Source organism: Centroberyx gerrardi, chromosome 4 (assembly GCF_048128805.1).
Source record: "Centroberyx gerrardi isolate f3 chromosome 4, fCenGer3.hap1.cur.20231027, whole genome shotgun sequence".
In the NCBI taxonomy this organism is placed as follows: domain Eukaryota; kingdom Metazoa; phylum Chordata; class Actinopteri; order Beryciformes; family Berycidae; genus Centroberyx; species Centroberyx gerrardi.
In genome coordinates, this window is record NC_136000.1 from 27,996,563 (window position 1) to 28,018,983 (window position 22,421).

The following is a 22,421-nucleotide window of genomic DNA, read 5'->3' on the forward strand; positions in this document are numbered from 1 at the left end:
ACGAAAACAGAACTTCCGGTCAGTACTTTTCAAAATAAAAACCCCTATTAATGATCATGTGTTCATAGCGAAAAAGACATACCAAAGTGAGTCAAGAGGGAAGAATCTGTAGTAAATGAAAATGAAATTGGTGTTTTCTTCCCCCAAAATCTTAACAGCACATGTTCATTGCCATATAAGCCTACGCAAGATGCCATAGATCTACCAAAAATGCACAAACGCCCAATAACAAACCGTATATCAGACAATTTACTACCTTGAAAAAGTCAAGTGGCATAACTGGCTATATAGGGCTTTCAGGGGGTAGAACACACCTTCTGGCAGCCATATTGGAGGTCCTTAACAATAGCTGAAAACAGCTGATTGCATTTCTAAACTTACAACTTGACCGTCTCAACAGTACAAACTCACATAATTTCTGTGCTGTTTTTAACTGTTAACTGATCATTTATTAAATTGTTCAAAATACAGACAACAGAGACAGACTATAGAGAAGCACTGAAAGATGTACAAACGAGTTCTTACTTTTATTTTCCCTCCATCTTCTTCTTCTTTGGATGTTTATAGTGGTTGGCAAACAACCTTTGCTGCATCTGAACAGGAGTATGAATTGGGGAACAACTGTTAATCAATTTTCATGCAATAAATAAACAAACAAAGCCAATTCTAAACTATGTTGATCCTGTACAACTTGAGAAATATGAGTAAAATTGAATGCCTTCATCTAAAGATCATCCAAATATTTCTTTGAGATTAATTTGTACACCTTTCAGTGCTTCTCTATAGTGTGTTTCTATCTTCTCTGTATTTTCAACACTCTAATAACACATTCTCCACTATTCCTGTTTGATGGCAAAAGTCACACCTCCCATTTGCATGCTTCTGTATAATGACCAATGCATAATCCTCTGTGACCAACTTTTATTTTGAAGGCAAAATCGCCCAATATCCGGTGTGGTTGTGGCTAACTCTGGCTAACTTGACTCAAACTGGTGTTGGACACCGAACCAAGTTTGAAAAGGCGGTGCTTCCCAGCGCCGCTCATCACATCCAATGGGAACCTGAGCGTTAAACTTGGGCCAATGTGAATTTATCGTCTGTCAGATGGGAATCTACTGTCAGCACTTGAGCTCTCACATGAAACAGACGAAGAAGAAGAGTGGTGGTGTCCAGTGTTAAGTTTTAGTGTGACCGACATACTGTAAAATTGTAATTTTTTTCCAATGCAGTTATAAATGACCATATTGTTTTTCCAGGACCGGGAATGTTACTTGGGAATTGTATTTTGTTACAGATTGCTGATTATTTGATTTAAATTGTAAACGCCAGCTTAAGTTAAGTTTTGCCTTACATTACTTAAAAAATCCATAAAATATGAAAATGAATATGCAATTATTCTAATGTAAAGGCTGTAATATGAATATAACATGACTGTTTTATGTCTGTACATCTCTCAGGGTCATAATGAATCTAATGAAGATGTATTGAGGGTCAGACAATGAGGTATAATGTAGCAATCTGCATCAGAAAGCTCATCTTTATGTAGTAGCCTACTATTCTAATGGGAAGAGAGAGAGAGAGAGAGGGAGAGAGAGAGAGAGAGGAGGGTGTATTAACATTTTGAACTATTAAAATAAATTAAAAAGACAAAAGCTGCCACATCTGAAACTGATGGGGGCATGGGACTGAACGTGTCCCACTTATAAGCTAATAAAGAGTTATTGTCCAAAAGCACTTCCTCTTTCTCACGCATACATGAACATTAAAGTGACAACCCCCCCCCCCCCACCACACACACACACACACACACACACACACACACTTACAGGGTAGAGTGTATTTTATTGCTCCATGACAGCTGTCTTGTGAAGGGTGAGGGTTTCAAAGATGGACTGCAGCCTATCAGCCTCTAATACATACACACACACACACACACACAGAATCCACTGCAAGTGTATGTAGGCCTACAACAAGGTGTACTCCTCCATCCTGATGAGTTAACTGGTAATCCACTTTCCAGTGTCAGGCTTATTATGCAGACAGCCAGTGACCCTTAAATGAGTTCAGAGGGCATGTGACCTCTTTCACAAGCCCTATCCCTGAATGAAGCCTGGGGAAACAAGGCCATCTATTGGTATGAAGATGTAAGTGCAACTCATCCTTATTTGCCATAACACCATTTCAATCATCTGCTCATGTTTTCCACAGTCAGGAAAGTCAGGATTTCACTGGGGAGTATTTTGCTCCTGATTCAAATGTTTAAAGATGGAAATATTGTGATTTATTTTGTACAAAATGAGGTGAAGAAAGACACCGTTTGCTTAACTCAATTGTTAGCAGCAAGAACAACAATAACAACAACCAAAACAAGAATAATAATAACAGGAAAATTCCATATTTCTAAATAAAATGGTCTCCCTGGTGCTTTGGAGGGCTGGAACCAGGCTAAAACAATATGGCACTAGACAAAATAAGGAATGAAAAAAGCCACCAAATATTTTTTTATTCATTTAAGATTTGTGAGTAGTTTTACCTTGGCTATTTCCTCTTTTTTTGTATTCTGAACTTGTAAATATGTTTTGCTGCAATAAAGTTTTTCCCAGTTGTATTAACCAGTTTGTTGGGGCGCTCAAATTGTAATAGAAAAAGAGATTGAGATTTATGACAGCACTCAACTTAATATTCAAGTAGTTATATACAAAATAATCAGTGTCAAAACTGAACATCAAGGCAGAGAAGGGAAAAACAGATGCCAAAGATGCCACAAATAAAGACTAAGATGATGTCTTTATGTAACAGAAGGACATCATCTTAAAAAATAAGCACAAAACATTCATCAAATTTCTCCAAACTGCTCATGCGGCATAATCCAAGTGTTTTGAAGCCAAACAATTGCACTGAGGGTCCAAAAGTCCAATACTTACGCCAACAGTCAATGTTCTGGTCTTCAGTTTGGAAAGTATAGGAGTTAATGATGATGGTGTTGGACTTTTGGACCCACAGTGCAATCGTTTGGCCATAAAACACTTGAATTATGCTGCATGAGCTATTTGGAGAAACTTGATAGACATTTAATGTGCCATCTCGGACTGTAGTTGTACAGTTTATGTTTGGCCCCTGCTGCCAAGCTTTTAACCATTTTTGACATTTTTTTTTTTTTTTTACAGCGTAACCAGCAATTTATATTAATGTCTTTTTTAAACTTCCCCATAATCAGCAGTTTGACTTTGACATTTACTTCGCCGAATGCCACTTGAACTCTCGCCACGCCATTAAATCTGATTCGTTCCGGTTTAATACCCCCCCCCCCCTCCCCATCAGACTTTCCAAATAAAACGGATCCAGCTGTGTGCGGCTGTGCGCCCCCGGTGCGTCACACGTACGGCTCCTCCAGCTCGGCGCAGGCAGACTATAGCACCAGAAGGGAAGGGAAGAAGGGAAGAGAAGAGAGGAAGGATGTCGCCCGGTACCATGCTGCTGTCGGTGGCCTCGGTGGTCGTCTCTCTGAGCGCGCGCGTGCTGCTGGTGACCGGCGGCTCGGCGGCGGGGACCGGGGAGCGGAGCCTCCAGGACGCCCTGGAGCGCGGGCCGGTCAGTCTGAACGACATGTTCCGAGAGGTGGAGATGTTGATGGAAGACACCCAGCACATACTGGAGGAGGCGGTGGACCAGGTCTGCGTCACGTTTTACGCGTTCATATCAGGAGGTTTTAGGGTGGTTTTTTTAACGCTGGTGACAGTGGAGAGTGACAGTACAGATGGTTGTACACTGCAAAAAATGTCCATCTTACCAGGTAGTATTGAGGTTTTCCATCTTTACTTTTCTTAAACTATAGTGGGGAAAAAATCTCAAAATGGGGGTGAGGTCATTTCAATGCAAATCAATAAAGTGGATGAAGTGTAATTACCTTGATACTAGGGGACAGATCTGCTTTATTCTGGCTTGTTTCAATACATTGACACTATTGAAATTGCCTGAAATAAGTGAAACTGCATTGGAAATAAGTGGAATTATCACTTTACATTAGCATAATTGTTCACTTGTTTTAAGACTCAATATTAGACTAAATGAGTAGTTAATAAGGCTGGGTATTGTTAGGATCTTATCGATTCCGGTGCCATTGTCGATTCTTCCTGTGGATCCGATTCTTTATCGATTCCCCTATCGATGACCACTGCAGAAATTGTCTGGGGTAAAAGACTACATACAGTGTTAGTGGAGTTAACTTTGTTTGATTACGGAAGGAAGGAAGACGTTGCTGTGTAGAGTTCCTTTTGTCTCAGAATTACTTTTCAAACAGCGAAATCCACCCCCACCCCCCCCACCCCCCCACCCCACACACACACACACACACACACACACACTCAAATTACATCATTGTTTGTCATTGACAGCATATGGAAAGGTCCAAAAAGTTGTTGCACAGCTACTCAAGCAGCATCCAACTGGTCAATGGTCACTTATTGATTCCGGTGATTTAGTCAATTTGGAAGAAGGGACTAAAGTGGAAGTGGTTCTTGATACGATGGACAGTTTTTTACACTCAGTTTACCTGTCTGTTTTATGTCTGAACCGTAATACAAGTTGGACACAGTAGAGACCTGGTCTGTCCAAGAATAGAAAAGATAAATTAATACTGAATTAGTGTCGTTGACTGAGAACTGGAGTTCATAGTTTATTTTATGGCTGGATCACTGGCACCAGCCGTCTGTTTTATACTTGAAAATTGCTTTTCAGCAGGCCTGATAGGTCCGGTCATGTTTGCTCCATATGGGATTATGCAGCCTGTGTCTGTTTTTGATTAATTTGCGAACTACTGTGACGTTTTCCCTTTATTATCATCACAGAAGACAGGAGAATATCAACAAACTGTCCACTGTCAACTCCGTTTTGGGCCTCTTCTCTTCTCTTCTCTTCTCTTCTCTTCTCTTCTCTTCTCTTCTCTTCTCTTCTCGTCTCCTCTCCTCTCCTCTCCTCTCCTCTTCTTGTATAACAACCACTGTGGAGTGTATTTTTACTTTTCCCCTCCATATGGAAATCTAATATATAAACATATATGGAAATGCCATATACTGCATGTTATATAAGGTGGTAAATGGATTTCACATGTATCCAACATTTACAGATAGCCACTGAGAGCGCTAAATCATCTCTAACGTCACTGGATCTGCGTCCAAACTACCACAACCAGACGAAGGATGGAGACAGAAGTGTTCCGGTGCTGGACAGAACTGACCAGGTAGGGCTTGACTTCAGACTGCAAGTATGAGAAAATATGTAAAATCCTTACTTAGTCAACTTCTCAGAAACTGTGAAAAAACGGCCTTGTTTACAGACTGACACCCAGTATTTTTTAATATGCGTTTTTGCAGTGGATTTAGGAATTAGTTTCATGAGCTCTAGGTTTATGACGCTTATAAAAAGTTTTTATGAGACAGCATTGCTTGGATTAAGCCTGTTTTCCCTTTGTTTTCACATAAATGTGAGACAGCAAGAACACCAGTGTGTTTGCGCTTTTCTTTTTTAAATCAGGTATATCAGATTTTTTCCGCCCTTATAGGAAACTAACAACAGAACAGGAGAGGCTCTTCTGTCACACACACACTTGGAGATCTCTGGCCAGTGGAACAGCGTGGATCACGTGAGTGTTTGTCTTTTTCAAAGAAGTCAGTGTGCTGATCACCAATAATTGGGAGAAATCAGAGGTGGAAAGAATACTAGAATGGCCTACTCATGTGGAAGTACTGTTGCTTTGCTGATATTTTACTTAAGTAGAAGTAAAAGTACTGGTGTAAAAATCTACTGAAGCAAAAGTAAAGAGTAGCTTATTTAAAATGTACTCAGAGTAAAAGTTACTGAGTTACTTTTTAGAAAAGAGAAAGTTGATTTTTTTTCCATGCAATTCTAAAAGGATGGAGAGTTCAAACTAGATTCTTTTCATTGGAAAATTTGGAAATTACAAAATAATTCCGTGTGAATGGCCTCACAATTTGTCAATTTCTGATTATCCAGTTTATGGAGAGCCACAAAATCTGTCCTCTGTAATGGATGTGATTTAAAATGTAGCTAAGTACAATTGTTCAGCAAAAACATGCATAAGTAAAAGCCAAATTACTGACTTAAAAAATACTAATTACTTCCACCCTTGGGAGAAATGATGATGGGACTGATGCATGCTTAGTATTTCTGGAACCCAGGCGACCGAGTCTCATTAACACATCATTGTAATTCTTGATGCATTGGGGAAATCCTATTTTTGAGTCCTGACCTATAATTTAAGAATCCCGGTAATTTTGTCTCAATTCATCCTGGTGCTAGTATGATTTGAGAAAACATAAATGACTGATACTAACAGGCTGACAGGCTTTTGGACCAGCCATATTGGCCTAATCCGCTCTGTATAGTCGTAGCCTGTTGACTCAGGAGATCAGGAAGCAGTGTGTTTGCTCAGAGTCACAGTATCCAACTGCCCCAGTTCCAGCCCAAATATTTCTCCTCCGTGGCTTTTTTTAGCGGTCATGATGTAAACTGTGAGGACGGGCTTCTCCAGCACTTATCACTTGCAGTCACATTCCATCGCAGACGAGTCAAACGTCTGTTTTTAGTCAAGAGATAGTCAACTTATTCTGGGGATAACTACTTCAACTGTTAACTACTTCAACTGCATTTTCCATCCACTTTGAGGATATTCCGTCTCTATAAGCAGAGACAGGGAGGTGGAATACTGCCTCAGCATGCTTTATAAAGAATGAGATCATCCCCCAGCCAGCAGACCCCACTGTATACTTTTCATGGTTAGAGTCCAGCGTGGATTGAGGTCATTATTCCTCCTCCTTGCCGCCTGTTTTGCCATTATGGAGTTTACAGCGGCTCGGTTTTGATCTTTCTGCTTTCCTGGCAGCCGTACAGAAAGTGGTTATAGAGCATGCTGGGGGGAAAAAAGGAAAAGAAAAAAGGGTCCGCTCTCCTGAAATGACTAACTACACACACATTTCAGTGGAGAGACCCTCGAGGAAGTCACGGTTCAGTCAGTGATTTTGCTCGGACTTACTATTGTCAGAAAATGCTGTGTTTCTTTCTGCTTTCTGACAAGAAACGGGGGGAAAAAGTAATTTTTGGAAACTATTTTTACGCAGAGAATGAAAATAAGCGGCTACTGGGCTTGTGTGGCTAATAGCAGCCATAGTCATCTGGGATTTATTAAGATAATTGCGGGGTATTGTGGGTACTGTGCAGTCTCCAGTGTGCCCCAAAGATCTTTTATTGACGCCAAATATCGAGAAAAGAAAGAAAAGTCTTTATTCGGACATTTTTGTCTGGGAATATGAGCAATGTAGAGATAAAAATCCATATTCAAATTCAAAAATAGTGCGTTCACACTGTATTTTCCACTGAGAGTGTCAGGTAGAGCGCTGACAGAAGGGAGTTGTCTGAGAGTGGAAAGGAAAGTTTTACTGGCAGACTGGAGGTGTTCATGAGAGAAACAAGAGAGAGAGCCAGCATCTGTCTAGACCAGGCATGTCTTGGAGGATTGGACTCTGTGTGTATGTGTGTGTGTGTGTGTGTGTGTGTATGGGTGTGGTCCGCTTAAGCCTTTGTGTCTTCTGGTTCTTCGTGAGTGGAAACAAACACATCACACATGTTTGGAAGGTTCACCGGGGAACTGATTAGGTGACGAACGTCAAACTGAAACTGTTTAAGACCTCAAAGGTTCATCCCCTCTCAGGCTTCTGATCCTGATCCTGATGCTCCACACAGTCCAGTCCAGTCTGCGCTCGGAGATAGAAAGCACCAGAATCCAGAGTGGAGTTCACTGGGCCGGTGTTGTTCTTGGCAGACGCTGCTTCCTCTGACCGATGAAGAAGAGGCGAACTGAATCTCAAACGTCAAATCTGATTTTCCTCCCAATTTGATCTCACAGCCGAGGAAATCTGACTGAACTAGTCAGAAAAAACACTTTAACACTGTTCGAAAACAGCTACTGGTGATGTATCTTGCATTTCTGGGCCTATTTGACGACATCATATGACATCAAGATATTTCCCGCAGCTACAATGGAGTCTGATAGCAGAAAATTTTTCTGTTTCCTAAAACATCAGAATAAAAGAGGGTTTCTTTCTAGACTCACCATTTTGCAACCACGGCAACAATCATAGAAATCCATCATAGAAGAGACAGAGAGACCAATTAGCTTCAGTAGACCAGAATGCAATGCAGCCACAAGACATGATGTGTTTTGAGTAAGAGGCCAATCTCACTTTTTCTGGAAAAAACTCATAGTCATGAATGAATGGAAAAAAGAAGTCATTAGCATTTATATTTTTTTTACCATATTTTGTCCAGAGTTCCCTCTTTGCCATTCAAGATTTGCTCGAGAAATGCTTGTACAACTAAAAAGGATCATACTATTTTTTATAGAATTATAATGAATAGAATGATCATTGTCATCCAAATCAAAAAGTTTGAATTGTCATTTGTTGTTGGTACACTAAAGCTGCTCTAGAATTTTACACGTTATGATGCAAATAACCCCTTAGTACAGTGAAGGAGACACCAAGGAAACTATAAAAGTTTTATAGTTTCCTTGAGCTACACCAGGAAGTGTCCTCTCTATGCATTCTAATTCTATGCTCTTTGTCTTATGGCTGCTGGTTTCTCTGAACCCAGGAGTGCATGGTGGATGAGGACTGTGGAGACTTGAGATACTGCATGTATGAGATAGAGAACTCCAAGTGCCTTCCCTGCATACCAACTGATATGGTGGGTGAGCAGTCACTACTGCCATGTGTAATTGTCATTTGTCCACATTAATTACATATAGCATTTTAAACATCAGTATATCATAGACTAAATGTGATACCTTGTTATAATTACCGTAAAACAAATGAGACCACGGTGGAGACGATTGGTAGCTTCTATCTCACACCAGTGGTATTGTTAGTGCTAGTGTTTCTTAAAATGAAGACTACATTTCCCACAAGCCCTTTTAGTTCCTGTCAAAAGGAGGATCTTTGCTTCTTCGGTCAAAGGTTTTCTCTTTGTCTTTACTGAAGAGGATAAACACGTTGGAAGTGATTTTGTCCATCAGCCTGTCACTTCTTCCACCATCTGCCATTGTGACAAACTGAAAGCTTTAGCTCTGTGTGCTTTGGAAGAACAGCGCCCTCTTCCTGTTTTGTGCCGTAAAGCGATCTCCTTTTGTGCCGTAAAGCAATCCAGCAGATTTCCCGCCAATTTCGACCCAGTGTCACACAATGTAAAACACAATGTAGAGGCTGTTAGAGGCTGCCAGTCTTCTCAGCGAAGGTCTGGTTTGTTTACGGTAATTATACTAACATCTCATGTTAATGTGGCAATGATCGATCGACGTTAAAAAACTACACATAGCAGCTTTTACAAGGGAGACAGTAGAGAGGCAAAGTGTCAGATCCCATAAAATGTAGTTAGCGATAAGGTTACAGAATAGATTACCTATGAATACTTTGCTGTCCCCACTCTAGCCCTGCACTAAGGACGAGGAGTGCTGCTCAGACGAGATGTGTGTGTGGGGCCAGTGCACAGTCAACGCCACCAGAGGAACGGAGGGAACCATCTGTCAGTTCCAGAGCGACTGCAGGCCCAACCTCTGCTGCGCCTTCCAGCGAGGTGAGCCTGAACACACACAGCGAGCGATGGACAGACTTGCTCAACCTGCCTCACTTAACACCAGATTCCACAAGTCTGAGGTCAAACACAAACTGGAGAGTCTAGCTTCCATTTGTTTTGCATATATGCTGTAATTTCACATATTGTTTTTCTTCATATTCAAATTTTTCTCTCTTTTTTATGTTACATATATAATGACATTTTGATATTTTTTCACATTTTATACTGCACATATTCATATTTTTTGGTACAGTATATTCTCATACCGCTTTGATTTTTTCATTCACTTTTATTTGTCTCAGTACATTCTACTGCTACTATGGCTGCCTTTTTGCACACCCTCTTAATGCTGTAATCCATACTTTCATTGATACATTACTGCTTAACATGCTGTAGTGTTAAAAATGTCAGTTGAGTATGTTCATATAAACCCATTTCTTCTATTCTTATTTATGTCCTAATTTTCTTTGCTTGGATCCAATTACTATTTGCTGCTGCAATGGTTCAATTTCCCCAAGGGGATCATTAAGGTTTCATCTTATCTTATCATAGAGGTGAAGTCAGATAAGTCTAGCTTCCGTAGGTGAGGTCAGACAAATAGAGACCACCTAGTCTCCAAAGGAGATAGTGTGGAGAACACTTGTGCGCTCTCTCTTTCATGGGTGAGATACTATACAATCGAATGAACTCCCGCACACTGCTACTTACAATGCAACACCTTTTATTGTGTAGTAACGTTTCGATCCAACCGGACCTTCGTCTGTGGCTGAGCAGACAAAGAAAAGAGAAACTGCAAACAACTGACAATCCGAGGAAAAAGGTGTTCCCTGTCGTTCCCTGCCTCAAATTTCTTAACTTCCTTGCCCTCTTTCTTCTCTCTGCGCCCTCCTCCAGAGCTGTTATTTCCAGTGTGTAACCCCAACCCTGAGAAGGGGGAGTCCTGTCTGAGCCACCCCAACCTGCTGATGGACATGCTGGCCTGGGACCAGGAGGGCCCCCGTGACCACTGCCCCTGTGCCACCGGCCTGCAGTGCCAACCTCAGGGGTGAGAGCAAACATATCAGACAGGGACAGGTTCTGTACTGGAGGCAGCAGCACTCCGCGGATACACTACCAGTCAACAGTCTGGACCCACCTGACTGAATGTTCTATGTTTTTCATTCTCTTAAAACCATTTTGATCTAAAGGCTTCTGCTTAAATGCTTGAAATGTGTTTCTTAGATAAATGTAAAAAGTGAAGTTGATCCTATGTATGAATTTCTTTCCAAAGCCTTTGCCTTTCCATCAAGGCAAAGGGCGGCTACTTTAAAGAATCTAAAATATAAGATGGTTTTGATTTGTTCAACACTTTTTTGGTCACTGCATAATTCCATTTGTGTCATTTCATAGTTTTGATGTCTTTACTATTATTCTAAAATGTGGAAAAGAGAAAAATAAAGAAAAATGTGGTGTCCAAACTTTTGACTGGTAAGTAACTAAGTAAGTAAGTAACTAAGTAAGTAAGTAACTAAGTAACTCCATTTAGAAGATTTTGTGAAAAACAAACAGTTACAGACTAACAAGATTCATCAATTGGCAATCTTTTTTTTAAAATCAAAAACATGCATCATGCTCTATGGACTTTCTCCTTCCAATTGAGTCTAATGACAGTAAAGTCAAGGCTAAACATAAAGGAGCATTTCAATTAAATGGAATTATTATACATAAGACATAGCAAAATCTAATGTTCTATAATAATCAACAAATATGACTATAGCACACTTTAACTATTCGGTATCACTAGCATTTCAATTAACACTATTTTCATTATTTCACATATACAAATCCTCTTGGTGCCCATGATGAAGCTCAGAGAGGGAATAGAATAGAATAGAATAGAATAGAATAGAATAGAATAGAATAGAATAGGACAGGATAGGATAGGATAGGATAGAATAGAATAGAATAGAACAGAATAGAATAGAATAGAAAAGGACAGGATAGGATAGAATAGAAAAGAATAGAATAGAATAGAATTGGACAGGATAGAATAGAATAGGACAGGATAGAATAGAATAGGATAGAATAGAATAGAATAGAATAGAATAGAATAGAATAGAATAGGACAGGATAGGATAGAATAGAATAGAATAGGACAGAATAGAATAGAATAGGACAGGATAGAATAGAATAGGACAGGATAGAATAGAATAGAATAGAATAGGACAGGATAGAATAGAATAGGACAGGATAGAATAGAATAGAATAGAATAGGACAGGATAGAATAGAATAGGACAGGATAGAATAGGATAGAATAGGAGAGGTTTGTTCATTTTACTAGCAAATGAAAGTGGAGTAACAGGCTTGTGCTCATATTCAGAGTCACTATTCCAATGTAGGTCAGTGGAGCTGAAAACCGTTTTGGGGAACCTCCTCGGTCTGAATCTCAGTACTCAGTCAGCTAGCAGAAGTGTGATTGTGTATTTGTTGTTCCCCTAAATTCCCACATGGTGTTTTTCCTTACAGCCGTGGATCTGTTTGTGGAGAGTAGATGGGACACTTGGAGGAAAAACCCTCAGGATTGGAGGATCGGTCTGCCAGAGAAAGATGTAATTATTAGAAACTACATAATCCTGTCCAGGAGCAATGCAACAGTTTAGAGAATTTGCTTCAGGACGGGACGCAATGCTGCACTGTATTATTTGTGCCTTATTAAAATGGTGTTAGACAGCCAATGTGTGTCATATATCTTGATGGGAATGAAAGACGTGTTTTTAGTTTTGACTGAGGACCAAGAAAAGCACTGTGGAGGTATTAACTGAATAAATTTGGAAACAAACCCATGTTGTAATCTGCTTTTTGCTGAGAGAATAGACACCATTTCTGCAACAGGCAGTACTGAACACTAGAGGGCAAAATTGTGTCTTTTTTCTGTGTGATGAGGTGTCACTCTACTCCACTGGAAAATACCCCCCCCACACACACACACATGCAATTCAAGAAGATAGACTAAGAAAACCTCCAGGATCTGCCTGATACCGACATGATTGCAGTGCACATGGATTGCATCACTTTCTCTCTCTCTCTCTCTCTCTCTCTCTCTCTCTCTCTCTCTCTCATTCACACACATACACACACACACTACAGCTGTGGGAGATCATAACCAGGTGTTTGACCGGTTGGATTTGGATCTATATGGATATTTAGATAGATTTGGATTCATCCTTGGGCTTTTTCCACAGAGGGACAAAATATCCGAAGGCCTCGATCCGCCTGATGATGCAGAATGGCTCTCTGCTTTTATCTTTATGATTTTGTTTTAGATGTTGCCATCTTGTTCCACTTCAGCAACATATATATAAATATATATATATATATATATATATATATATATATATATATAGGGTAGATATGTTAGTCATTTCATTGAAACCATTCTCAGCATGGAAAAAAAAATCTGAAACAAAATTTCCAGTGGGGAAACCAAAGATCCTGCACTTCTGTCAAGATGGTTCACACCTTTTGCAGTTTAGAAACCCATTTCCACCACACCAGGACAGCATGGGGGCGGGAAATCATCCAACAACTGTCATCATCCCAGCTGGGCTGAAGCAAATAAATAGGCTTCCAGTTTGTGTAATGGAGTATGACAGAACAAATCTTTCAAGAATTGATTATTATTGGGCAAATTGTTATTGTTTTTTGGTGTCAGCTAACAGCAGTCATATTTCATGCTGTCCAAAGCTGAAAAAGAATTTCTTAGATAAATGTGTTTCCATTACTATTTATTCCATAATTTCTTCATCAGCAAAAACGCCGTCTCAAGCAAGCACAAAAAACTTTGAAAAATGTTTTACGATATTGAGGAAATTATATTTTTTTCATAGCTAGCTAGCTACCAAGCTCACATTACATGAACACAAAATGTATCAAATATATCAGTGATAAACTGATCAGTTCCCAGTCAAAAACAACACAGAATTAAAAATGTATATTCAATTCACTAGTTTAGAAATGCAATCACCTGTTGCACGATCCATGTCTGCTGCGTGTTCTTGCACTCAAACTCAAACCTATAGCAGACTCGAAGAAATATGAGGTTACAATTACGATTTTTGACTGTTAATGCTCGCTACCATGGTGCATTTTGGTTGGAAGGTGAACCAATTCTCGGAGCTGAAATTTTATTGGAATGAATAGGTACTGCTTGCTGGATTAGGCTATATGAATGCCAAACTGTAGAGTGGCTTCTAAGGATTCTGAAAAGTCTTGCCAGATTTGAATTTTAGCGTGACGTCCTTGAAAGGAATCCCTATACGTTACAAAAAAAATGTGATTTTCCATATTCCAGTTGTTAATGTTCCAGGAATTTAGTATCACTTGGAATCACTTGGAACAAATGGTGTGGGGACTTGCTGGAGTGCATTGCGTACAACAACACACTCTACAAAAACACGCCCCCTTTGATGTAATCCGGGCGAAATGCAGTGAAAACATGAGAAAATATTACTCAAGACTGGTGGACCTCCAATATGGCTGCCAGAGGATGCGTTACGTCACCTAAAGCGGTTGGTCTAGCTGGAGTTCGGCGAAGGGGGAAGTAGGCAGGAGTGAAACCTCTTGCATCAACCACTCTCCTGCTGACGTCACGCCGGTTGATTTATCCGCCCAGCCTGCTAGCTTCCTGCTGAGTCTCCAGTCTGACGCTCAGCGGTACGCACGCTGCTCACACCACACCGCAGGGACTCACAAGTTCAAGAGCCGGGGAAACACCTCTACGTTGACATACCCGGTACGTATGCCGTTCAAATTACGTTAAAGCGTCGTAGATATTGGGTTTTATCGCCCAAGTGTGTGTTTTGAAAGAAATAACCGGGAGTTTGACTGGCTGCTTAACGTGCGACAGCACGCAGGAAGAGATGCGCCAAGACAGGCGGGAGGGAGGGGTGGCTAACCAGTATTGAAATGTTAGACGAGGGTGTACACGGGTATAGGGAGTATACCTTCCTCTTTTTCTCGGCTTTGAGAGTAAACTCACCCTTCAGCCTTATTTTACCGCTGAAATATAAATGTCTTGGTCAGTAAACCCACCGCTACCCCCGCCTCCAGCTGCCGTTAACGTCAGTACGGGGAAGCTCCCTTTGCAGCAGACGCAGTAGGCAAACTAACGTGAATTTTCAACTAATTTTGCCTAACGCGGCCAGCTGTGCCTTAAACTATGCAAAACACTCTTTATCGTTACTGGCGGTCTTCTCCGCTTTTCCAAAAGGCTCTGGCTGCTTCCCTGCTCCTCTTAGCAAGCCTAGCTTAGGACCCACTTTTACTGCAAGACGAGGGGCAGAGCTTCCTCATACTTCATGTTTGTTTCCTAGCTTACCACAACCCTATTAAACCTGTTGAGGCCAAACATTTGCGGGCATATTTGTTTAAGCCTCAAATACTGTGCAAATGGATGGCGAGTGGTGACTGTGACAGTGGGGATAGATAAAGATGCGAGGCAGCTGTGTGTAATGAGAATCACGGGATCCATTGCCTTCCCTTTGCCTGTTGGATTTGAGTCTGGCTGCAGTCTGTGTTGCCTGTTCAGATGTGTCTTTTCCTCATTCAGTTGACACGCATCTGCTTTGCTCAAATGCTCTCCAAACAGAAGATTTCATAGTTCAAATGCTTAATGTCTCTTATTACTGTAACTGTGATGGGGGAGATTGTGCCCTCAAGAATCAGCAGATGGGATAAAATGAATATGAGAGACTTGGTAGGCTATAAGGAACAACAAGTGTTATGGGAAAAAAAGGTGTGATTGGTCATCATTGCTGCTTACATTGCCCCAAAATGTCTCTGGTGTATCCTGACCTTAGAATAGACTTGTGACCAGTTTGCCACATAATTTCAAATGACAGTATAATCAAATAACAGTAGTATTTTGAACAATAATGTACATTAAAACTTAACAGCTTCATGCATACACACCCGGATCTATGTCAAGCTGATCAGAAATATAATGGCCAAGCCCAGCCAGTGTGTGTGATATTAGGACTGGCCAGTTACAGCCAGACAGTTACCTACTGTTTGACACAACAGCCTACTCTTCCCGCCTGGTTTCAGTCATGACATTTCAAATGTCTTGCCTAACTCATGTGGGTGATTTGACCTGTAGAACGAGTTAGTATAAGCCATGTCTAAAGCCGGTGAGCCTTGATAATGTTTCCTTCTGCAAGGATTGGCGTTACAAACCGGAATAAAATCAGTGTGCAGAAGATGAGCAGGTTGTCTGGGACAGATGTGCCATGCAGAAATGAGGCTGGGCAGAGCTCTTTCCAGTAGGTGTTAGAATGGCTCTTTACAAAGTAGAGCATAAGTAGGAGTAGGATATTTGCGTAGGTCTGGTAGCCTGGTGTCCAGCCCCTATGAATCGCAGTTTTTAGCACTCTTCGAATTTGCATGGGGATTCATAAGGCGATTCATATTCATTCATGCATTCATCCCTTATGAATCGCCATGCAAATTCAAAGTGTGCTAAAGACTGCGATTCATGGGGGCTGGACACCAGGCTATAGGTCTGGTATGTTTTGTTTAATTTGAAAGATTTAAGTGAATCTCTCTTGTGACAAAGACTGCAGTATGTACTGTATAAGATGACAGCTTTAAAATGCATTAAAGGATAAATGTTTCTTCTTACTTGGCAGTGAGTTGCTCCTCTCAGGCTTTTTAGTGTCAAACTTCAAAACACCTGCACCACCATTATAACCAAATGTTTTACCTTAGGCACAGGTGCCCAATCCATGGAATATTATGTGTGTGATGCGTCTGTTGATCAATTATTCAAATTAATGTGGCATCATGGATCAACTTGCTGCCTGTTTGTCTGACTGTAGAGTACAGTAGCCTGCGCACAGACATTTGATCAATGGCCGAAGCAGGTCCTGTTTGGGTTCAGGCATAGATTACAGTGCTGTCTGCGGTCAACCTCAATTTGTTAGCATGCATGCAAGACAAGATTTTTTTTTTTTCCATTCTTGGCTGGTGATCAGCTTTCAAGGACAAGCGAATGGGAGGATGCCAGGTGCTCTCCATAGGGAAAACTGCAGAAGGGAGAACTGCTTTTACCTGTTGACCTCTGTCCCAATTCCACATTGTTCTGTCTGAAGTGCACACAATGCACTGACTTAAACAGGCCGCTGGATCGGTCTACACGTCACAAGTTTTTAAATTTTTTCAGAACAAGATCCAGGTATGAAGTTTTGCCTCTGGCCTTCAGTCATAGTTCATAGTTCTGATCAGTAGGTTCAGAAACCGCTGTCTGAATGATGCATGTTAAACCCTTTCCAAAGCAATCTTTATAATCATTTCTGAGATTTTGAAAGACAAGGCAGCAGAACAGTTAATAGATAATTACATACATGATCTGAAAAAAGTACAAATGGTTTCAACTTTTGACCTGGACAACGCTGCGTAAAAAAGACAGACAGCCCTCCATTCTCTCTGTCATCCGTCATCGTATCAAACCCATAGAGAACACGTTGGCTCAGTCCCTTATGGATACAAAATCTGTCTGGCAGCTCCCTTAACTGTATCGGGGTCCAAATCTGCAGCCTTGCTGTCCTTCTTGACTAGTTGCTGGCATTTGAGGAATGTTTTTATTACAGGGCTCTTAGTGTACCTCACGCATAGACACTAAATGTGTACAATTTTTATTTCTCCGTAATAGACCTGGTACAGCTTGATCAACCTGTTGTGCATACCTTTTTTTTTTTAACTCCAAGGCCCTCAAATATAAAGTGCTGCACAGGTTCAATATTAAGTCCTAAGGCACACAAGTGGAAAAAATGCATATGCATCGTTTTCGTTTGAATTCTTTAAAAAAAACTTGCATGGTGTGTACTTATTCCTCCTGTTATAAATGAGTTGCATGTGAAGGAGCCTTATGGCCATTCCTACTGTTAGCCATAAATGGATATTGAAGCACACCTGATGAGCAATAGCCATCTACCTAGCATCAATACATAGTCATCTCCCTTTAAGCAGACCACTGCTGCACTACCACAGAGCGAGCGAGGCTGTGAACCAGATTATAGCATGTCTGCTTTGTGTCTCTGGGGATTTGCACAGGGGGTTAGCAGCCAAGGGTTAAGTTCACTGTTAACGACGTGCGTAAATTAATGCTTTTGAAAATGTCTGTGAGCTCTCTGAATCGTCCCAGTTGTCTAAGGTTTGTGAGAACCTGTAGATGGACGGGGACTGCATAGTTCCTGAGTGTGCCGTTCCAACAGTGGACACAATTTACACAAATTACCAAGAGAATAGCTCTTGATAATTGAACATGGCTCATTAACAAGACACCACCATGTGCCAGAAAATCTGCACCATCTCTGAAGACACATTCTCATCAGCTCTCGTGAAGTCTTCCTTTAGCAATGTCCTCCAGCAGCGCCAAAGCAGCCATTGCACGTCTTTACATATAGTCACTATGCACCCATATGTTTACAATGACAGACATCTAATATTGACTGAGTGGTTGCACATGTCGTGGTCTAACTCATCATCCAATCTATGCGTTTTCTTGTTATTACACATTGTTCTAATGCTTTGGGCGGCTAAATTTATATTGGCATTTGCTCATGTTAGGACATAGTACAGTTAAGCATAGCTTTTCTATTGCTCTAGGGAAAGGAGGGAATGTTAAACACGTACATACACAGCTTTAAATGTTATCATGCAACTTTGTTAAACCATAAACCACCACAAAATAAATGAGACCACAGTGTAGTGGGGAAAAAAATGTAACAACTTTTTTTCTAAACGTTCATCATTAGTTTTTGCCATATCACACACCCAATTGACTCTCAAAGCCTGTGTGGTGTGAATATGGTGTGAAGTTCACATTAGAAGTACACCCATTCTTAACTGGAAAGTGGCGTGTGCACACTTAATGTGCATCATTCATACATCTGGCCTCGATGAACTGAAGCGGCTTTTATGACAATGACGACACAGAACAAACTTGCTCTCCAGGAATAGTGTGTGTGTGTTGTACATGGTCTGAGCCTGGTTATGTGTAGCCTTTATTACCCTCTGTAATCTTGAGTGATTAGGAAGCTAGACAAATCTATCACATCTTGTCTAAGATATTACTATATCTACTATAAAGCCTCATACTATATTTATTTTGTCGTTAAATTGTCCCCATTAGACACTTTTTGAATATTGGCAATATAAGTGATTTCTGCCTTGCTTATTCTTTGTGTGTGTGGGTTGTTGTTTTTTTTCTCGTCTGATTGCCAGTGTGCAGCTTGGCTGTAGTCACAGCCTGGGTCTGACAGGCTTACAGCTGGAGCTGGGAACTTGGCACAGGATGTGATGCAGCAAACAGTACATCTGCAGCATTGGCCAGAGACTGAGCAGGCATCCAGGGAGCATTGGCACAGTAGAAGGGGCGAGGGGTCGTTCCTCTATCCAGTCCACAGGGGCCGGAGAGCCTGCACTCAAAGTTAGAAGAAGAAAAAAGTTAGATTAATGTCCACTTTGAGGTGTCCACTACATATATGTCTAGGCACAAAAGTGGTGTGCTGCATATTGGCAGACTTCGCTGACAGGATGTTCACTTTTTATTTTCTCAGAACGGTGGTAATGAGGGCGACCCACATTTCACAACATCCTGTCGGCCGAGCTCTTCAAAGAAGCTGCACAACAAATGGTTAGAGAAGTAAATGGAAGACAACAGAGAGAAGGCTATGACCCCTCATTTTTTTTCTGTTTCTAGTAGTCAGGCTATTCAGTTGTTCTCAAAGTAGTGAAAACGAGGGCTCAAATTCACCCGTGGCCAGTCTTTGAATAGAAAACACTTGAGTCAACACCGTAGTGCATTAGGTTTACTCCCTGGTCTGACTATATGCAAAGCTGAATAACCGGTTCAACCGTAACTCTCGAGCGACGCTGCTAAAGCCTGAGGGACGCTGTAGCTTTGAAGGCCATCTAACCTAAAATCCTACATGTACAGTGACACTTGGATGATATCAAATGAGTATAAGAGCATAAATAACTGTATGAGATGGACTGAACACCTTTTGGACTGCACAGAAGCTCTGTGGAAGCCTTTCAACTTGCCTATAAACTGTTGGCATTAATTAGCTCACAGCTTCCCTGGCACGTACAGGAAAGGTTCAGGAGTTGTTTGTGCACAACGCCGTATCTTATCACCCCAGTGATCAATTTTACACTCCTGCAGGGTTTTCATCAGGCGGTCAAGAATGTGGCTTCGTCCTGATGATCCACGCATTTTTTACGTAGAGCGTAACGGCATTGCACAGACACACACAATGCTTTTATTCATGACGTTTTATCTGTCCTGCACCTGCTCACCGAAGTTGGATATTCATGTTTTATCTCTACCCTACAAAAAACATTGTTTTGCATCTTGTGACACAGCAGATATCAGAACCAGGAATAGGAACTTGAATAACTTGCTAGGCTGTGGTGGGTGTTATCAGCTCAGTTCAATGTGTAGGTAGCCAGAATAAGAATGAGGGTTTAAAGCGAGGGTGGCCGCAGAGAGGTGTTGTTCCTCAAGTTCAGTATGTCAGCATAAGTTTTTCTGCTTTTTAAAAATGCATGGGTCCCAGCAATATTACAATCTCAGCATTGGGTCACCTGTCAAAATGATAAACCCCTGACCTGTAGGTCTACAGCAGGTAATACTTTTATTTGTATAGCACAATGTTTACAAGGTACAGTGCAATCTTTATGGTTGAATACTTATCACTTTGGACATCCGATTTGAGCTTCTTGTTTGGATAAGTGTTGTAATGTGGTGATAGGAGCTATCAGTTCTTCAAAAGCAGAGATAGGAATGTCACCTCAGTTAATGATTAGAACTGTCATCTTTGTGAAGGGCCTGTTACCATTAGCTGCATAGTGTCAGCCTATTTAAAGGAATAGTTCACCCAAAAAATGAAAATGATCTACTCGCCCTCATGCCAGCAGAAACACAGGTGAAGTTTGTATGTCAATATAACACACAGTGAGTTAGCTGGCGCTGCTCCATGTCAGGTTTCTCGAAAACAACTGAAGTGGCCGGGAACTGGTTCTTAGAATTCCAAAAAGAGCAAAAAATGATTGTAAAATTAAAACATCTCATGTAGCATAATCCAAAGTGTTCTGAAGCCATAGTATAATTGACTAAAATTAACTGACAACCTGTTCAAATTCCTCAAATGTTGTAGTCTGCACAAGGCTTTACCTCCTGTAAACTGCAAGCTCGACTTCATTAACAGTGAATCTTAATTTCTCTCGATTTCAATTTAGTTTTACCACATGTGGAAACTCCGCCCGCAGCAAGTCTAGACGTGCAGTTAATTTTAATCCCCTCTCTTGTCTGTCTTTTGTCTCTGCAGGTTGAGTGGTGTTGAGGAGGGTTTGGGCCCATTAAATAAGGACTGCTGCCGCCATGGTGAACATCCCAGAATACTATGAGGGGAAGAATGTGCTGATCACGGGTGGCACGGGCTTCATTGGCAAGGTACAGTAGTAGTAGGTAGATGCGAGTAGTCGATGGGATATAACTGATCCCAACAATGGGCATCAGTTATCAAGCAAGGTGGGAAGGAACCTGTTTGGAAATAAGGATTTTTTATAAGCATCAGCTCTGCATAGGAGAAGGCAAATAATTCTTAATTCATTCAGACTATTGTAAGAGCCTATTCAAGCTTCACATACTCAACTCAAACTGCAGTTGATTTTAAAGCAACTAGATGTTTTAGTGGCTGAGTGCAATGTTTTTGCACTGTTAGAACTAAATACATCACTGTAATGTTGCCATATTGAAGAATATGGCATTCACATAAAATGTTTAGCCTGAAGCCTCTGCAAACACAGAGCTGTCCAGCAATCACAGCAATTTCATGCATTTGCAATATGCTAAACTGGGTATTATGTTGAGGCATGTTAATGAACTAGCATATAATGATGTGCTTGCTTATGCATCAAGTTCATTAACATTAACATGAGGGATTTCTCAGTTTAACAGCAGGTACATGAGTTTTTCCCCTTGTGTGCAAAGTTGATAAATGTGGGAGAAGGTTTTACATGCTGTACTGTACAGCCTTTTTTCCATCAAACACAGCAACCATTGTTTGGTAACTGGCTGCTGCACAAATGTGAGTCCTGTGCATTTGAGCCTGTCTGTTCAGATGTTGTGGAGGAAGAGTCATTCTGCTCTTGAGCCACACGAACAAACCGGTTTACTTCTCACCAGTTCCTCCCATGGACAAATAAAAGTGAGGTTACAGGCGTAAGTGATGTGCCGAGCCTAGCGTCAGTTGAAAAAACAGCTGTAATGAAAGTACAAAGTCAAATTGTTCCCTTTGGCATTTTTTTTACAAATGACCCCAAGTTAAGCTCTTTGGTTCGGGACAGGCTAAGTCCCATTGCCTTAGTTTTGATCATCCAAAAGCATTCAGCCTCTGGCACTCTTGATGAACGTGTGGGACATTGCAAGCCAAATCAGTATCTTCACTCATGTATCCCAGGTGCTGATGGAGAAGCTGCTGAGGTCCTGCCCAGGAGTCAAAGCCGTCTATGTGATGGTCAGGCCAAAAGCTGGCCACAGCCCCCAGGCTCGCGTCGCTGACATGATCAACAGCAAGGTGAGGAGCGGAAGGAGAGGTGTGGACGGAGCTCGGATGGGGTAGAGGCAGAGGTGGGGAGGGGGAAAGAAAAGGAGTAGCCGCTCAGATGTGAAGAGGCTGCTGGTTGGCGCTGCGTGCATCATAAATTTCTAGGGGAGGATCAGGAGGAGTGA

General features: G+C 41.2%; 2 protein-coding genes across 5 annotated transcripts in view; both read left to right on the forward strand.

The window, feature by feature from the left end:
* Nucleotides 1-3,398: 3,398 nt before the first annotated feature.
* dkk3b (dickkopf WNT signaling pathway inhibitor 3b) lies at nucleotides 3,399-12,456 on the forward strand. Its single transcript, XM_071914877.2, has 7 exons — nucleotides 3,399-3,672; nucleotides 5,126-5,239; nucleotides 5,561-5,641; nucleotides 8,668-8,760; nucleotides 9,501-9,645; nucleotides 10,540-10,690; nucleotides 12,152-12,456. The coding sequence occupies exons 1-7, from the start codon at nucleotides 3,457-3,459 to the stop codon at nucleotides 12,174-12,176; spliced, it is 825 nt and encodes a 274-aa protein (XP_071770978.1). The 5' UTR covers nucleotides 3,399-3,456; the 3' UTR covers nucleotides 12,177-12,456.
* A 1,873-nt stretch (nucleotides 12,457-14,329) lies between these two features.
* Nucleotides 14,330-22,421, forward strand: part of far1 (fatty acyl CoA reductase 1) — a 28,270-nt gene continuing 20,178 nt past the window's right edge. For 3 of the 4 annotated variants that reach the window (XR_013504342.1, XM_078282950.1, XM_071914867.2), the window contains exons 1-3: nucleotides 14,330-14,417; nucleotides 21,016-21,140; nucleotides 22,150-22,266. Coding sequence is in view for 3 of the 4 variants with exons in the window: in XM_078282950.1 (XP_078139076.1) it covers nucleotides 21,069-21,140; nucleotides 22,150-22,266 (189 nt within the window). In the remaining variant the exon portion in view is untranslated. The remainder of the gene's footprint in view (nucleotides 14,418-21,015; nucleotides 21,141-22,149; nucleotides 22,267-22,421) is intronic. The other variant, XM_078282949.1, reaches the window with a different exon arrangement.